Source organism: Cheilinus undulatus, linkage group 2 (genome assembly GCF_018320785.1).
Source record: "Cheilinus undulatus linkage group 2, ASM1832078v1, whole genome shotgun sequence".
NCBI classification, from domain to species: Eukaryota; Metazoa; Chordata; class Actinopteri; order Labriformes; family Labridae; genus Cheilinus; species Cheilinus undulatus.
This window is the reverse complement of record NC_054866.1, coordinates 2468028-2484720: the sequence shown is the minus strand read 5'-3', so window position 1 is coordinate 2484720 and position 16693 is coordinate 2468028. Positions and strand designations below refer to the sequence as shown.

At 41.0% G+C, this 16693-nt stretch overlaps 1 protein-coding gene across 2 annotated transcripts; it reads right to left on the bottom strand.

Moving 5' to 3' along the window:
* Nucleotides 1–4246: 4246 nt before the first annotated feature.
* On the bottom strand, nt 4247–16120 carry ccnl1a (cyclin L1a). 2 transcript variants are annotated; one of them, XM_041796395.1, is made up of 10 exons: nt 15812–16120; nt 15497–15571; nt 13184–13293; nt 11184–11304; nt 10925–10989; nt 7196–7295; nt 6965–7069; nt 6262–6515; nt 6074–6172; nt 4247–5951 (listed from the first exon to the last, which is right to left on the bottom strand). In XM_041796395.1, exons 1-10 carry the CDS (start codon nt 16049–16051, stop codon nt 5477–5479), a joined length of 1644 nt encoding a protein of 547 aa, XP_041652329.1. In that variant the 5' UTR covers nt 16052–16120; the 3' UTR covers nt 4247–5476. The 2 variants fall into 2 exon arrangements, with proteins under 2 accessions (XP_041652329.1, XP_041652338.1); XM_041796404.1 differs by lacking the exon at nt 15812–16120 and adding an exon at nt 12603–12781 and having other exon boundaries at nt 15497–15528.
* Between the last annotated feature and the right edge of the window lie 573 nt (nt 16121–16693).

The following is a 16693-nucleotide window of genomic DNA, read 5'->3' as shown; positions in this document are numbered from 1 at the left end:
GGCACTAATGTTGTAGACTGGAGATGGATTTTCCTCATGACAGAGATGGAATCAGGCAAACCCATCTGTTTTGTAAGGTTACACAATTCTGGGTGGATAAAAAATTGGTGGATTTTTTTTAAACTTAAGGGGGAAAAAAGTCAGAGACTTTAAAATAGAAATTCTTTCTTCTATGAATTCTGAGCGTTTCTCAGAATGTTATTTCTTTCTGAAGTTGTTTTTTTCCAAGAATTCTGACTTCAATCTCCAAATTCTGACTTGTTTTTTTACTTTTCCAAAATTAGAAAAAAGAATTGTGTAAAGAAACAAACACATATTCAGTGGCACCGATCCTCTTCCATATGAAACAGATGAATCAATTCTGCTGAAAATGTATTATTTCCAACCAAATAACAGAAAAATTGTTGACTGTGGAGCTGGTGAACACTGAGTGTGTTAAGGAGTGTGTTACGGCCGCAGCCCCTCTCCTGTGTGTGAGATGAACCTCTGTGAAATATTCTGTGTTTCCTGTAGTCTTCAGGTAATGCCATCCACCTGAGCTGCCAGCTGAAATACTTGACTGGTGTGTAGCTGAAGCAATTAGCCAATCAGGGAGGACCTGCACCCACAAAAGCCTCCTCACACACCTGTCTGTGGCAGCTTGGTTCAGGCCTCTCATCCAGACAGCAGCTACAGTTAACTTTGAATTGTTCTATTCAAAACTTGTGCAGTTGTGCTGTTCATTATAATATGGGTGTCATTGTGTAATAATCTTATTTAAGTTTAATTTAGTTCCAACACACATACACCTCAGTACTGCTCTTTTATTCAGTCCCTCTGGGGTTTAGGGGCGCCGTTCCTTTTTGTTGTTCGAGTTCTAGAGTAGGTAGTAAGGTTTTATTTGAAACATTTTCACTGACTAGTTATCCAGCTGCCAAAACTTAAGTTACAGTCCCCCTTTTGTGATGTTCCTTTATAGGTTCAGATCAGCACCCCCTAGAGCTTTCCGTTTCCTTTTCGCTTCCACATTTTCTAAAACAATTTTTCTTACAGGCTGCACGGCGGCGCAGGGGTTAGCGCTGTTTCCAGACAGCAAGAAGGTCCCTGGTTCGCTTCCTGGTCAGGGCCTTTCTGTGTGGAGTTTGCATGTTCTCCCTTTGCATGCATGGGTTTCCTCCAGGTACCCCGGCTTCCCCCATTACCAAAAAAATGCTCATTATCATCTGAATTGGCTGTAGGTGTGAATGTGAACATCTATGTCTCAATATGTCAGCTCTGCGATTGACTGGCAACCAGTCCAGGTGTGTACCCCACCTCTCGCCCAATGACAGCTGGGATAGGCTCACTTCTGTTACTTTGAAAGCATCATGGCGTACCACTCAGTGTGTTGCAGCCCCCGTGAAGCTTCCTACCCTCTCTTTGGGAACCACTGAGCTGTGTGATACTGTAAGTATGAGTGTCATCCCGTAGGTCTGAGATTTTCACATCAAATCTGATGTTTTTCCATGCAATACGCCACGCTGCCACTATCCACTGCATCGATCACGTGATGTTTTTACATACAGATTTCATGGCTTTCAACAGACATCTGATCGTCTGGCTGATGGTTGTTTACCTGCACATGTAAAGCATCTATACCTCTAAACTGGATTATGATTGGTGGATTGTGATTTCTACTCGATTACTCTCAGCTGGCAGGGCTTACAGACCCATGTAACTGTTATATGACAGATTTATCATTTGATGCTCAAATGAGGAAATAAAGTTTATCAGACATGTAAAGTTCACATTTCACTGAGAATAAAATCATCACCTTTGATTAGTAAGACCAGTGAGAGATTTTTAGACTTATAGAGATTAGACATACTGGTTTGCAAATGCCTAATCTGTAGTGAACAAATAATTCACCATTTAAAGGTTTATTAAAATCTTTTTCTCATATTTAACCTGAGCTGAAGCGAAACAGAGAAAATGTGAGTTTGTCCCTGCAGTGTCGTTCAACTTAACACATGGAGACGTTATTGTAAGGGGAACAGCGCCCTCTGGCTGCCAAAACATGAAGCAAAAATAAGTTTATGGTATTAAAATATTCTGTGTTCATGTTAAGGAGAGATTAAACTCTTCAGCCAGGATTTTTCGAAGTGGGGATCCTGAAACTCTGATAGGTCGTCATGTGGTGCCAGTGGGGTCATGGTTTAAAACATAAGTGGGGAAAAAATGACTAATAATATGTAGAATAACTATTTAACTTCTGAATACATAGACCTAATTTTGTTTCTGTTCTTTTGATTGCATTCATCACCATTACTTTATACAAAGTTGATAAAATAGCGTCACTTGTCTCATACATGTTGAACTGTTATCAGGTAATCACAGCAGGTGATGAGCATTTATGAAGGCTTTTTATTTATGAGGCAGAACAGCTAAAGGGACATCTTTCAGTCTGGAAAGGGTTAAAAAGCCATTTCTAAAGCTTTGGGACTCCTATGAACCATGGTGAGAGCCATTATTCACAAATGAAGAAAACATGGAACAGTGGTTAACCTTCTCAGGTGAGGCCAGCCTGCCATCCTTACTCCAAGGGCGCACATTTACTCACATTCGACTAAAAATATCCTGATGATCCCAAAGACTTCTGGGAAAATATTCTGTGGACTTACCAGACAGAGGCTGAATCTCAATCTCCTCCTTAAACCCTGAGCCCTGACTGACTTCACTGACTGCACCTGGAAAGTGATTGAGTGAGTGAGGCTGCAAGGGCTTGAAGTGGTAGAAACAGGAATCGGACAACCCTTTGTCTTTTTTGTTGACAGTCAGCATCTTGCAGAGCTAAAAAAAAAGATAAAAACAAGCGTGCCTCACCTATAGACCTGTTTTCTCAGTGGATGAAGGCTGTTTTATTTATTATACTTGCTGGAAAAGTACTTATTTTTTGCAACGTCAACCCCTTTTTGCACCTTCCATGTTTTTTGTTCACAATTTCGCTCTTTTCACTTCACTTTTGTAGCGTTTACCGGTGGGCATCCCAAAAGAATCCCTGTCATAAGTCACAATGCTATGAACTATGGGTAATTCCCTCACACTACGTCTGCAGATGCCCATTCACGGAAAGGGTGCATGAAGGGCTCAAAAAGTCAGTGAGAGATCCCTCACGTACTTTATGATTTGACAGTGGGACAGTCCTAAGCCCTCATGGGCTTAGCGGGAGCACGCCTCAGAGTCAATGAGTGGTGAGTGTGGACATTGGGACTGGGCCAGAAACTGAACTTTTTGGAAGGTGTGTGTCCCGTTCCATCTGGAACCAGAATGGCCGTCTGAGGTGGCAGACCCACGCCTAAGCAGCGCCACCGAGGAACTCACGCTCCCATTGATTACTATGGTGTTCAAAATTTCGAAGTCCAAGAAAAAACGAACGTGCGCAGATCATCACCAAAATCTAATGGATTCTTCCCTGTCACTATCCCAATAGTCCCTGAAAGTCTGGTGAAGATCCCACTTTCTGTTCTCGAGTTATCTTGTACACATACAAAGAAAGAAAGATACGGAACCCTTTCACATAACGCCCTGCTGATTTCATTGGCGTGGGTAATAAAACCAACACATTTCTAGTATTTCATCAGACATCAGACCCAACAGTCAAAGATGGCGATGGTAGTGTGATGGTCTCGGACTGCTTCATGACCTGGGCCTCTTGTAACTGATGGAACCAAGAATTCTGCTATCAGAAAACCTTGAAGGAGAGTGTCTGGCCATAGGTTCATAGCCTGAGGCTCAAGAGCACTTGGGTTCTGCAGCAGGACAATGATCCCAAACACACACGAAGTCCACCTCTGACTGGCTTTAACAGACAGACTAAGGTTTTAGAGGGGTCTGGTAAAAGTCCAGACTCTTCGTTCATGCTGGAAAACCCTCCACAATGTGGCCGAATTAAAACTATCCTGCAGAGAAGAGTGGGCCAAAATTTCTCCACAGTGATGTGAGAGACTCGGTGCCAGTTATTTAAAGCTCAAGAGTGGCAAAACCAGTTATGAGGTCTGGGGGAAATAACTTTTTCACAGGGCCAGGTAGGTTTGGATGGATTCTTCCCTTAATAAACGAAATCATTTCAAAACTGAATTTTGCATCTACTCAGGTTATCTTGCGTTTGATAATCTGAAAAATTAAATGTGCGAGAATTAAGCAGAAAAATAAACCAGGAGGGGGGAAATACTCCTCCACCGCACTGTAGGCCATGCATTTCTGATTCATTCATCATTTACTGACACAGTTCAGTGGCATAACTCATTTATTGTTGAATAAAAATTGGACATGAACACGTGCAGACCAAAAACCAGTGTAACAAATTGGAGACCCTAAAATGTTTGAAGTCATGTCTGCATCTCCTGCTGTAAATTAAAAAAAGAAAAAACATACATTTATAGCCAGCTTGTTTTCTGAAACTGTACAAAATACAGCTTAAGCATCTGTCCAAAAATAAAAGAAGAAAACAAAACCCACCCGCCTATCCGTCCCTTCATGTGCAAACATTGATCTTTCCTGAATGATAGATTAACATTTATCTGTTCAATCCTTCTACTGAGCAGTTTGCTTTTAAAAATCAAAGCATTCACATTTGTCAGCAGATTATCGATCCGTCTTTACACTGTAAATAAGTTTCTTTTTCCCAAAGTCTGTAACTTTCAATGAAAAAACCTAGAACACGGGCAGGCTAGAGAGATGTTCATGTGTGGAGTCGAGTGTATCATGGAAAAATAAGTAAAACCTAAAGTGGAGGAGACGACCGACAGGCCTGGGACTGATGTCACGCCATATTAGAGCCTTTAATCAACGCTGATCTTGACTGACTGCTGAGTATGAAAAAAGAATTTGACAGTCCACTTCGGTTCCTCAGATTCACATGTAATCTACAAAATACAGCAACAAGCACTTTGGCCAAATATCAGCTCAAAGTACTTGATAAAAGTCAAGGAAGTGACTTAAATCACAGAAATCTGCACGTGTAGAACAGTCTAAAGGATTCAGGCCATTTCAACAGTGTTTCCATGTCATGGCTACAGTCATCCAAGAGGACATAAAAGTCAAAGTATCCTAAAATCCTGTTCAATTATTGATAAGCAGGTGTTTCTGTCTGCATATGAGAGACCAGCTATGGTGGTTTTTTGGCTCAGTAAACTTCAAACTAAATCAAACCTTGTGTGTTCTCTACTGTCGCTGGAGTGAGGTGCTTGGATTTGACAGCTCTAATGTGTGATCATCATATTGACATTATTCCAACCATACTGACACGTCAGCTACGTCACCTGACAGGCTGCAGAGTAGAACTACTGACTCAACCTTACAGAACATGACGATGTGTTTGCTAACGCGGCTCCAGCTGGTAGGAGGAGAATGGTTGGACTCTAAGTAGCACACAAGGTTTGGTTTTGTTCAGAATAAACAGATAATACGGCAGTGATCAGTCCCAGAGCCAGTCCGTCTGTGGGTGGGTGTGAGTGTCTCAGCGCCGATGGCGGCTATGTCCTGAGTGCCCACTACTGCTGTGGTGTTTGCTCTTGTGGCTACGCTCCCTGTCTCTGTCCCTGTCGTAAGACCGAGACCTCTCCCTGTCCCTCCTGTCTCCTCTGTGACCGCCTCCTCGTTCGTGTTTGTGTTTCTTTGACGAGAGGTCAAAGGAGCGGTCTCTGTCTCTCTCCCGGTCCCGCTCACGGTCACGATCCCTGTCCACTTTGACTGGCGTGCGGGACCGTGACCTAGAACGCGAGCGCTTCCTCTTGTGGCCGGATCCGCCACCTCCGCTGTTGCCGTGACGTCCGCTGGATTTGGAGTCGCTGTTGCTATGGTGGCTTGTCTTGGACTTTAGGTGGGGGAGGAGGGGGGATGGCTGATGGCGCCGTGGTGAGGGACTGCGACTGTGAGAGCGTGAACGTGAGCGAGAGCTGTAGGTCCCTGAGCAACTGCGTCTGCTGTTGTAACTGAATGAAAAAGCAGATAGAATAAATATTAATTAATTCAGCCAGTCAGAAACTTTAAAAGCCAGAGATACACATGTCTGGTAACTATGCTGCTGTTCATAAACATGGTAAAGGGATCTTACTGTCTGCGAGGAGAACGGGATCTCGACCGGGAGCGCGTTCTCGATCGAGATCGACTTCCACTTCTGCTGTTCCTCCCGAGCTTCACCTCTTTCCTCAACCTGGTTTATAAAAAAGAAAAAACGATGTTTAGACAAACTTTTACAGCTGAAACATCCTCACAGTTAAGACCTGAAGGTCCCTCTCTTACCCATTGTGTGGACTCTTGCTAATCTGGGTCCGGCTGTCTGGCTCCTTCTTCACTTGTTTAAGGGTCTGGGGGTTTGGAGACTTCTCTTCTACCTTGACCACATTTGGGGAGGAGGGTTTGGAAGCAGGAGAGAAGCCGCCCAGTGTGGACAGTGCAGGGGTGCCATCAGGGTTCAGACCTTTAGCTTTCAGCTTAGCCTCTGCCAGGAACACCTTCCTCCGCTCCACCTCCTTCTCCAGCTGATCATAGTTTGGCTGAGGAAGAAATCACACTATGTTTACACAGAGACAATACTGAGGACTCACTACTATGGCAAAAAGAGGGTGATCACCAATGATGACTGGTTACATCTCCAAACTGATGCATCAAAATTTTGTTTCCTGATTGATGGGCTGAATCTGTCCCTCCAACTAAAGTCAGCAAAGCCAGATTATCCTGTGGTGTTACAAGTGTAACTTTCCCTCTCCAACCTGATTGGAGGTGGTTCAACACGTAAATATAAAACATGTTCAAAATTCATGACCAAAAACCCTGTTGTGTGTGGTGAGCACCGAGGCACACATGACAGCAGCGCAGTACTCTGACTTCATACGAACAAACCAGACCAGCAAGGACAAGACCACTTTGAAAAATGACCTGATGACATGATAAAACAAATGCATGGCTATGCTGATAAATAAACAGAGAGACAGAGGACAAATACCTTCTTCCTGGTGTACAGTCTCAGGGTGGTGATGCAGATGTCTTTAATCTCCTCGTCAGTGGCTCCAAACAGCAAGAACCAATGAGGTCTGGATGGCAGAGGTATCTAATAAAACACATTCCCAAAACAGGGTTTTCGTATAGCTTTAGATTATTTCGTACATTTTATACAAGCAGAAACATCATTAGATTTGTGCAAGGTGTCAGCATTTGAGGTAAACAGTGACCTTACCTGCAGAGCTCTGGCAGCCAGGAATATGCAGGCACATGCGATCGTTTCAGCTTGGAACCGTACAAACACGTTTGTCCTCAGGCAGTCATTCATGTAGTTCCTATGAAGATAAAATAACAAATAGAAACAAAAACATAGCATCTTTTCTACACAAAGCCACCTCCCAACCAAAATTGAAACTATGTTGAATATACAGCTCTAAACTCAAGTTTTTAACTCAAGTTCAGAAATGTGCCAACATGTCCTGTAGCTAACTCCTTATTAAATCTCTGAAAATTCTTTTCATTGCAGTGATTAAGACAGGAGTTGTTACTGCTACTCAGACCCCACTGAATTCTTTAAATGTAGAAATCTTCACCACACAGACATTTTTGAGGTTGCTGATATGCTTAAGGAAAGGTTATCCTGGATGGGTTTGACCCATACAAGAAATTTTAAATTATCATAAGTCTTGGTGGCACTAGGCATTTCTTAATTCCTTAACTGGAGCATGTGAGTTTTAACCTATAAAGTTTAACTTTGTCCATTTCTCTCTGGGGCATCCATGGTAGTGCTGTATGTCACAGGTAAAGCATGAAGACACAAATGGGAAAACATCTACTGAAGACCTGCCAAGATCATGTGACCCAACTATGACCGGAAGAGTAACTTGATCGAAGAAAATGGTGACAGAGAAGATGACACATGCCTATAAGAGTGAGGGTGGAGTCAGACATGCATGATCATTGGTGTGTCACATTGAAGGGGAATGACTACTCTATTGGATCTGACAGAAACAGGAAGACACTGCATGAACTGTGGCAGGATAGTGGACTCTAGTGACGAAACATTGATGATGATCTGACAGCTTAAAAGGTTTCTGTCGAGTGTATGATCGTCGAGGGCTGTGACCTTTGTTATTTTTCAAAGGTTCCGCTGAAAGACAACAAACGTGTATATGAAATTTACTCAAGCTATAGACTTAGAAAGAGACTCTTCCTTTGAGATTTCATTTGAACCTTTCAGTCTTGCATTGATGTTCACCATGGCTGATATCAAGTACATGCATCTGCGTCCATTTAAAATACATCCAGGGACAAACCTGCAATCAGAACTGACCTACTCATTTTGTATGCAATAACAGCCCCGCCATAATTTGCCTGGCTCTCAAACTTGTTTACTTCTGCCCGGGTCATTGTTACGAATCCCAGCATGATGCATGTAAATAAGACTGCTGACAATACAAATGGATGAGCGCAAACTAACCACAAGATAAGTGGCTGCATATGCCTCCTTTTCAACATTTTCCCTCATTTTTTCATAAACATGCTTTTAAAGGAACTATTGCAATGCTATTAAGCAAATGAACCTGCTTGCAGATAAGCCAAAACTAAGAGCTCTTTTATGCCTGCAACAGGAGCCAGACCCTGTTTGAGAAACAGTTTCCTTTTTCAAATTTTGTTGCTGTTTGATAGAAATACAAGAGCTATTTGGAGACTGTTTCTTATTACTGCGCTCATCAAAAATGGATTAGGATCTCTGCAAGGAACCAGAATTAGCCATGCATGCATAGCGACTAACCTTCTAAACCAATGTGGATGAAGGCAGCCCAGACGGCCTGGGTATACAGTCCAAGTAACTGGAGATCAAATAGCTTTGGGTGTGTCCACACCTACAATTATTGATTACCAGCAGTGTTAATTTAGTTGACTAAAACTATGACAAACTATTTGTCAACAGCCTTTTTTTCCATGATAAAAAATAGACTAACACTAACAAAAACAGATCTGTGATGACTAAAACTGACAAAAAGTGAGTTTAGTTTTTGTCAAAATGACTAAAACTAGACTTAAATGTAATGTAGTTTTCATCTGACATTCAAAATCAATGATATTTCTCTGCTGTGGGTAATTCTGTCAAAAAAAAAATGCATCTGTAACTATTCTATCTCTCAGCTGTAGAAAGCAGGGACCCCAGGTTTAGCAAGGTGCAGAGAACACACTACCACGATTTGGCACCAGATTTAGGCAAGAAAATAAATGCTTGGACTAAAAGTAAAGACTAAAATGTGAGGAGTTTTTAATGGACTAAAACAAAATGACTAAGAGACTAAAATGTGAGGAGTTTTGGTCAACTAAAACTAAAAAGGATATAAATGACTAAAATGTGACTAAACTAAAAAGCATTTCATTTAAAGACTAAAACAAAGACTTAAATTAAAAATAGCTGCCAAAATTAACAATGATTACCAGTTTTTTTATGAGAATACCCAAAAAGTATATAATTCTGTGTCAATGTAAAGCCTTACTGAGCTCAGTCAGACGATCTATGCCTCTCTACTTTAACCAAGAGTAATCTGTGTGCTAGAGATGAGTCAGCAGGTGGTTGAGGATAATAGGTAAATAGGATTAGACACAGGGAGCGCATAATGGGAGACAATATGGCCAGGGTGTGAAATCAGGTGATGTGAGCATCTATGTCCTGAAGGAACATAGAAGTCAGGGGGACAAAAACATGTATTATCAGAAACACGATGTTAACCCCCCCTAACTGATCCCACTCAGATTATCAGAAAGTCTTGACATGTCCTCTCTATCAAGGTGACACCTCTCCACTGTCATACATTAGTGTGTCTCATTTTACATCCATCCCATGGTAACACACTAGTCTGATAAAGATTGTCTGCATTTGAAGCTAAAGCCTACCCCACTACCTCCAGCCTAACCCCCTGTCAACAAACAAGTTGACCTGCATTTTGGCAGGTCATTGTGAAAGTGCTATGCCATTGCTACTATAAATAACACATGGCCGTTGGGTTCTGACTGCTGCGTGGGCGAGACAGGTCCTTGGAGGCAAAACCTGAGAACTGGATCAGCCTGTAAGACAGACACATGTCTGGACACCACGTCAGTTAGGAGGGGGGACACAGTATTCTATGGTAAATAATTTCATAAATAGGCAGACTAACTGGTCAAAATGATTATTTTCTTCTGGCTAAGTTTACCTTCATGCTAGTTCCAAGTAAACTTGAAAAAAAGCTTCAATATTAATCTATATGTAGCTACTTGGCAGGATAAAGGTATTACAGTGAAAACCTTTGTAGCAAGACCAAAAAATACAAATCCTTTGGGACACCCAAGAGAAAACAAGACGTTGTTGGCTGTTGGGAAAGGCCCGCCCTCCCCCTTCAGAGAATCTCGGCATTGGGATTGGCTGTCTGGAGAGGGGCAGCCAGCCAATGGGGGGAGCTTCCTGAGGTCATGTGGTTGGAGGAGGCAGAGTTCAGAGGTTCTTTATGTGACTTACCAGCATGGACTACCCTTTAATCAAAGAGTAGAGAGAAAGGACAAAGTTAAACCAAGTTCCCCGAGAAACGTAAATCAAACAGACTTTACAGCAAAGCCATGTAAGGGCAGACAAGAGAGTGAGACACCAAACTGGTTTAGCCAATAAATTAAATTGCTTCATTGGAAAAAAGAGGTGAAGGGTTAAAATGGAGTGAGGGGATGTCGCAGACCTGGGCAAATAGTTGTTGAATGCTTTTTAAATCACGCTTTAATGGTTCAAAACACTGAGAGCACTGAATTCACTCCACAGAGCCAAGCAGATAAATCCAGTGCCCTTCAAGTGATTTCACCATTTGAAACTTGCTCAACTGAGTTTTAGCCCAGGTCTAGTCATACTTCTTGCAGACATGACACAAGTTGCTGCTGTGGGATACAGACAGTGGAGAACAAGACATGAACTTACCAGGCAGTCTGGACCAGCATCTGGTTCTTTTCACATTCCAGGACTTGGAGGTACATGACGATAATCTGTAAACAAGAAATGACTGCCAGTCACAAACCACAGCAACAGCCCAAAGATTGCCATTTTAAAGCTCAATTCTGTTGTGAGATAATTCAAAGCTACTTCCTGTTTGGCTACATGTAGAGAGTGAAACTCTTAAAGCGAAGAAGAAACTTTGAGCTTCATCCGTCTAAGTGTTAACAGTGTGGCTTTGACTCACCTTGTGCGGATGCTTGACGTGCACACAGAAGCCCAGCTCCTTCAGGACCCGCCGTTCTGCTTTGATGACTTGGTTTTTGGTATTTATGTAGTTTTGATCAAGTATCAATGAACTTGGTGTCCTGGTTTGTAAAGGAATCAAAAGAAAATAATGTTTCCCCCTTTCGAAATAAGACTAACAGAAAAGAAAGTGCCCTTTTGTTTGGTTGCACTCATTACTCTTTCCACGTTTCAACCAACTAAAAGCAACAGGTTTCAGAGTTTGAATGCCTGATACTTTAATGGGGTTTGTGGACTCCTGTGGTTCCTGTGAAAGCTTGTGGGGTCTGCTGACAGTCCTCAACCTCAATCACCTTGTGTCACAGCTTTAAAAGAAATATCATCTCAAATCATTGACTTCACCACTGCAACAGCCAGGGACTTTTCTCTGACTCCATTAAATGTTAAACGAATTACCTAAGCTACTCAAATGAGCTTTTAACAAAACATGCACTTATGACATCAATTAGCCTCTGATGCAGTTTCAACACACAACACTTTCAGTAACCAAAAATGTTGACCTCCGTTTTAATATGTCAAATTTCTTGATTTAAAAAAAGGGAAATAAAACATTTAAAGGCTACTTTTCATCTTCATACGCCATCATATGAAAACCTAACACCACAAATTAAAGGAATCCCTGATGAAGGGATAGCTGCTTGGTTATGACAGTTACAACAGCCTCATCTGACTCAAACACAACGCTTACATTTCATACATTCAAACCTTACAACAGAGATCAAAATCTCCTTTTTATTACCCATCAGACTCTCACTAAGGATGCTGTTAATAACGCCACTCAGGAAAAATAGAGAAGTAATTCAATATTTTGCCTTTTCAGAACTGCGATTAACAAAATGGAGGGCCAAACCTGGTAGTTTGATGCCACAAGTAGCAAAAAAGTTCTGAACTAAGTGGCTTCTATCATGCTACAAACCACATGCATGGAAACAACTTCCAGAGTGACTGACAACATTTACTCAACATTAAATTTTCCCCCCTTGTCCAAACAATGTCGATGTAACTCAAAACAGGTTTCATGTTTACTTAATGACACCAAACTATAAACTCTGTAGTGCATGCACTGACCCTAAACATAAACACAACCGGCGTTTACTACAAGAACATAATAATACACTAACTGGTTTATAGATACTGCCATTATTTCAATGACCAAGGTGATATTTCTAGAAAAGCCATGAAAAACTGTTGGTGAATGGGGTTTTCTCTCAAAGCACAAACAGAATGCATGGTGAGGAGCAGTCAGAGAAGAAAATTACATTACCCAATGGTCCGCAGATTGACGGACAGATACCCAATGCTTAAGACTGAACCACAGGAGTCCTCAAGGAGCCCCAGGGGCCAAGGACCTTCGGCCAACCTGTCATCCCCGATCCCAGTGCCCCGCGGTGGCTCAGACCACGGGCGTCTCCCACAGGAGGGGGTCTGGGGTGGCCCTGGGGGAGGATAGTGACCCCCTTGCATCATGGTTGTCATGCCGACTGCTTCATCTTACGTACCATTCCACATCACCCAGGCTTTGGTAAATGTAGCTGGTCGCTGTTAGTTGGTTGCAAGGGAAAAAAGAAGCCAAGTTAATGCCATGGCCTGACTTAAGGACATAACAGATTTTTAAGAAGACAAATGCACAAAAAGCAGTGCGTTGTCTTGCAGTGTTTAAAATGAATTTAAGTTATTTTGTTGACAGATTAATTTCACAGCAATGTCAAACTCAGATGTTACATGTTGACATTTCTGAATTTACAAGTGAAGAGGAAACTGAAAAGTTTCAAAGGTGTTAAGAGTACATGGGTAAACAGAAGAGCACTTTCACAACAAAACAGATCAACAACATACATTATATTGGTGTAAACAATAAAAAAGCAAAGCAACAACATACCATGTGATACAAAACACTTTATTTCATATTAAAAGAAAACTACGTTTAATGTTGATACTTACTTTTTATCTCTAAGCTGTCTCAGATGGTGGAAAACATTGATGACATCTCGTATTCGTCGCGGTGCTTCTTCAATCTTGGATGCCAAGTTGATACAAGCCATCGCAACAATCTGGAGAAAACACAATTGAAGCACAAGTTGGAAGACAGGATTCATAATTTAAAACATGCAAGCAGAGAGAAATGATGTTGCCACTTGAAAAGTTGGAGGATAAAACATCAGTAAAGATGAATTATTTGTACAGATGAACAACATTATTGGCTTGATATCAGCATCTATATTTTTGCCAGATGTGAACATTTCTGCCAATGTTAGACCAATATTTTACCTATAAAACATGACTTTTTCAGCTGTAAGTAATGGCCATAAGAACTAATAAGTTTGTGGACTTTTAGGCTGGACCAACAGACAGGGTTCCTACTCATTTTTAACATAAAAATCAAGACTTAAAAGAACTGAACTGAGAAAAAGTAATACAGAGGAAACACTCATGAGACACATGAGATTGCTCGGTACATCGAACCAGGGCTGAATTTTCTGTTTGATGGACTGTTTATGAAATCTCAAGTGGGGTAAGGTAAGAATTTTTTTTGGGTCAGAAATACCCAAAATGTATGGTTTTAGGCACGTTTAACACATCTAATCCATCAATAAGCCTTATGGTGATTATTTATCATAAACACCTTTTAGCTGGTGTGTTAAGCTGATTCTAAACAATTTAAGATGGCAGAATGGTGCTCATTTTCAGGGGAGAGCTGTTGAAATAAGGGTGGGCTGGAGTGTTAATTTTGTCGACTAAAACTATGACTAAAAAAATGTTCGTCAAAAGCCTTTTGTCCATGACAAAAACTAGACTAAGACTAACAAAAATAGATCTGTGATGACTAAAACTGACAAAAAGTGAGTTTAGTTTCCGTCAAGATAACTTAAACTAGACATAAATGTAACATAGTTTTCACCAGCCATTAAAAATCTGTGATATTTCTCTACTGTGGGTTAATCTGTATTCTGCATCTGTATTGCTTCTGCCTCTCAGCTGTAGAAAGCAGGGACCCCAAGCTTGGCAGAGTGCAGAGAACACACGACCATGATTTGGTACCAGATTTAGGCAAGAAAATAAATGTTTAGACTATAAGTAAAGACTAAAATGTGAGGACTTTTATGGACTAAACTAAAAAGGGTAGAAATTACTAAAATGTGACTAAAACTAAAAGGCATTTTGTCTAGAGACTAAGACTAAAATTAAAAACAGCTACCAAAATTAACAGTGGTGGGCTGCACAGATTTTTAAGTGGACAACCTGGTAGCCCAGATGATAGAAAACTAGACAAGTGTTTGGCAACAGTACAGAGAATATTTAATCACAGTGGCCAAGATAAAATCAGAGAGGGGTCTGGGGTAGGACATTTAGAGCATCCAACACTGAATTCTGAAGATTATTCATGCAATAAATTGTCTGGGAAGAAGTTTTCAAATCGCATATGGTTGACTATAAACGAAGACTGGAGAAGAACCCATATCCATCAGTGTACAATCTAAAATTTAATACCCCTCACTAGAAAAAAAAAAAATCAGACCTTTTAAGGCCTGCAATTCAGGACTCATCAAAGATCTTCAGGGACCCCTAACAGACCTAATTCTGCTTGCGTCTTTTATTGATTAATCCTTTCTTTCACTTCAAAGATTTTTCTTCAACTTTGTGTTCATCCTCAAACTTTAAAATGAGAGTTTTAAGGATTGTCATTCTAGTTACATTTACATATCAATTTCAGTATCAGTAGTAGCTATAATCACTTTGTAAATATTGGCAAAATATAATATTTTCCATCCCTAATAATTCCTGAAATTACAACTTTTAGTCTTTGAATACTAAAACATCTCTCTTTTTAATAATACTATAGGAAAACCTATGGATTAGTCAGAGCAGGATTAGATACTTCTAACAACACTCGCTTCAACTTTGGTTGTTTTAATTATTACAATAAGATTAAAAACGCATAAAGAGAGGGCCCTTATCTATGTTTAACGTAGTTAATGTTAAGTCATAGTTTGACTAGCTTATTCTGTCATATTAACTGGTTGAGAATTATTCAAATGAATTATTCTATTATCAAGAACCTATTCTAATTGTTTTGTCTAAGCACGTTTGCGTTTTACATCCATAAACTTCATTTTTGTCTTACCACGGCAGGAAAGGCAGTATTACGTATCTACAATATGGCTGCCATGGACGTAGCTACAACGTTTAGCCTCAAAAACACGGTACCACGCAGTCATTCGGCGGAAATACTCCCAGAAAGTTACAAAGACTTACCTCAAAACTGTGTTTGACGAAGGACTTGGAGTAGAAGAACCGATGGAATAATACCTGCCCCGTTGCCATTGCCACCTGTGGAGAATAAAGCGTACCGTTTGTGCTTTGTCTTGAATTCCCTGGCCTAACCTTGCACAATGGACCGCCGCCATTTTAACTCCACCACGCTAACGTTCGAGAGCTAACTTTAGCAACATGCTAGTAGCGAGACAGCGGCGTGTTATGGACTAGAAAATGTAGGATTCGTTTTATTGACATGAACAAACAACCCAACGGCATACTGAGTAGCTATTTTAACTAGCTACTAGGCTTTACCTGGGGTAACCGGAGGAGAATGCCCGCCGACTGAATCAGTTCACACCCAAGGATGCGAAGGTCGGTCTCCGTGTTTAGGTCGAGGCCGTCGAGCATTGACGGCGTCGGGGAAAGCCTTTCCTCCGGTATGAGAGAGTTGTCGATCGTAAGGTAAACTTCCGAGTAAACTTTGTCACCGATAAGAATTCCATCGTTGTTTGTTGATGCGGTGGAAGAGACAGAGAGAGGACCCGCGGCCATCTTTAACCAAAAATCAGTGTTCACCGCCCGCTATCGCTCAGCCAGCCTCAACCGAACAACAGCGGAACAGGGCGCATAGCACAGCGCGTGACGTCACCGGCACGTTTGCACATCCGCGTCGTAAAAAAGTTCCACCAGGCACTCTTGCTCATTGAACATAACTACGAATAGTAGCAATGATCATAGAATATGTATGATAATCAATTAATTTCTAGTTTTCCAAACTAAATAATAGACACGGAGCAGTTATTATAATTACGCGATGTTTTATTTTTGCAGTCTGGAAAACAAGGATCTCATGCTTCCTTTAGGGGCTCCACGTAACTCGGCCGTTCCAGTTTTACGGCACAAATAATAATAATAATAATAATTAAGACAAGCAAGCCACCAAACATGCAAAAGCTTGAGTCAGAAATATTCCTGACGCTACAATCCCTCGGCTGAAGAGGAATGTATGCACCTTATGTATCCTTTCTACGTATTATTATGAGGGTATAGATTTTTATTGACCAAGTTCATTTATATTTTACCATTAAGCTCATATTTTTGCCATCAATAATGGTTTATCTTAAATCATTTATCGTTATAGTGTTTAAATCATAAATACTGGTTGCTAAACATATCTTGTTTTGTGAGCTAGTT

Excerpts from the sequence above, each read along its gene's own strand:
- ccnl1a (XM_041796395.1), bottom strand. The coding sequence starts at position 16,051 with ATGGCCGCGGGTCCTCTCTCTGTCTCTTCCACCGCATCAACAAACAAC. Across the intron at positions 6,516-6,964 it reads GACTGTACACCAGGAAGAAG|CCAAACTATGATCAGCTGGA; the intron begins GTATTTGTCCTC and ends TTTCTTCCTCAG. Across the intron at positions 5,952-6,073 it reads TCCCGTTCTCCTCGCAGACA|TTACAACAGCAGACGCAGTT; the intron begins GTAAGATCCCTT and ends TTTTTCATTCAG.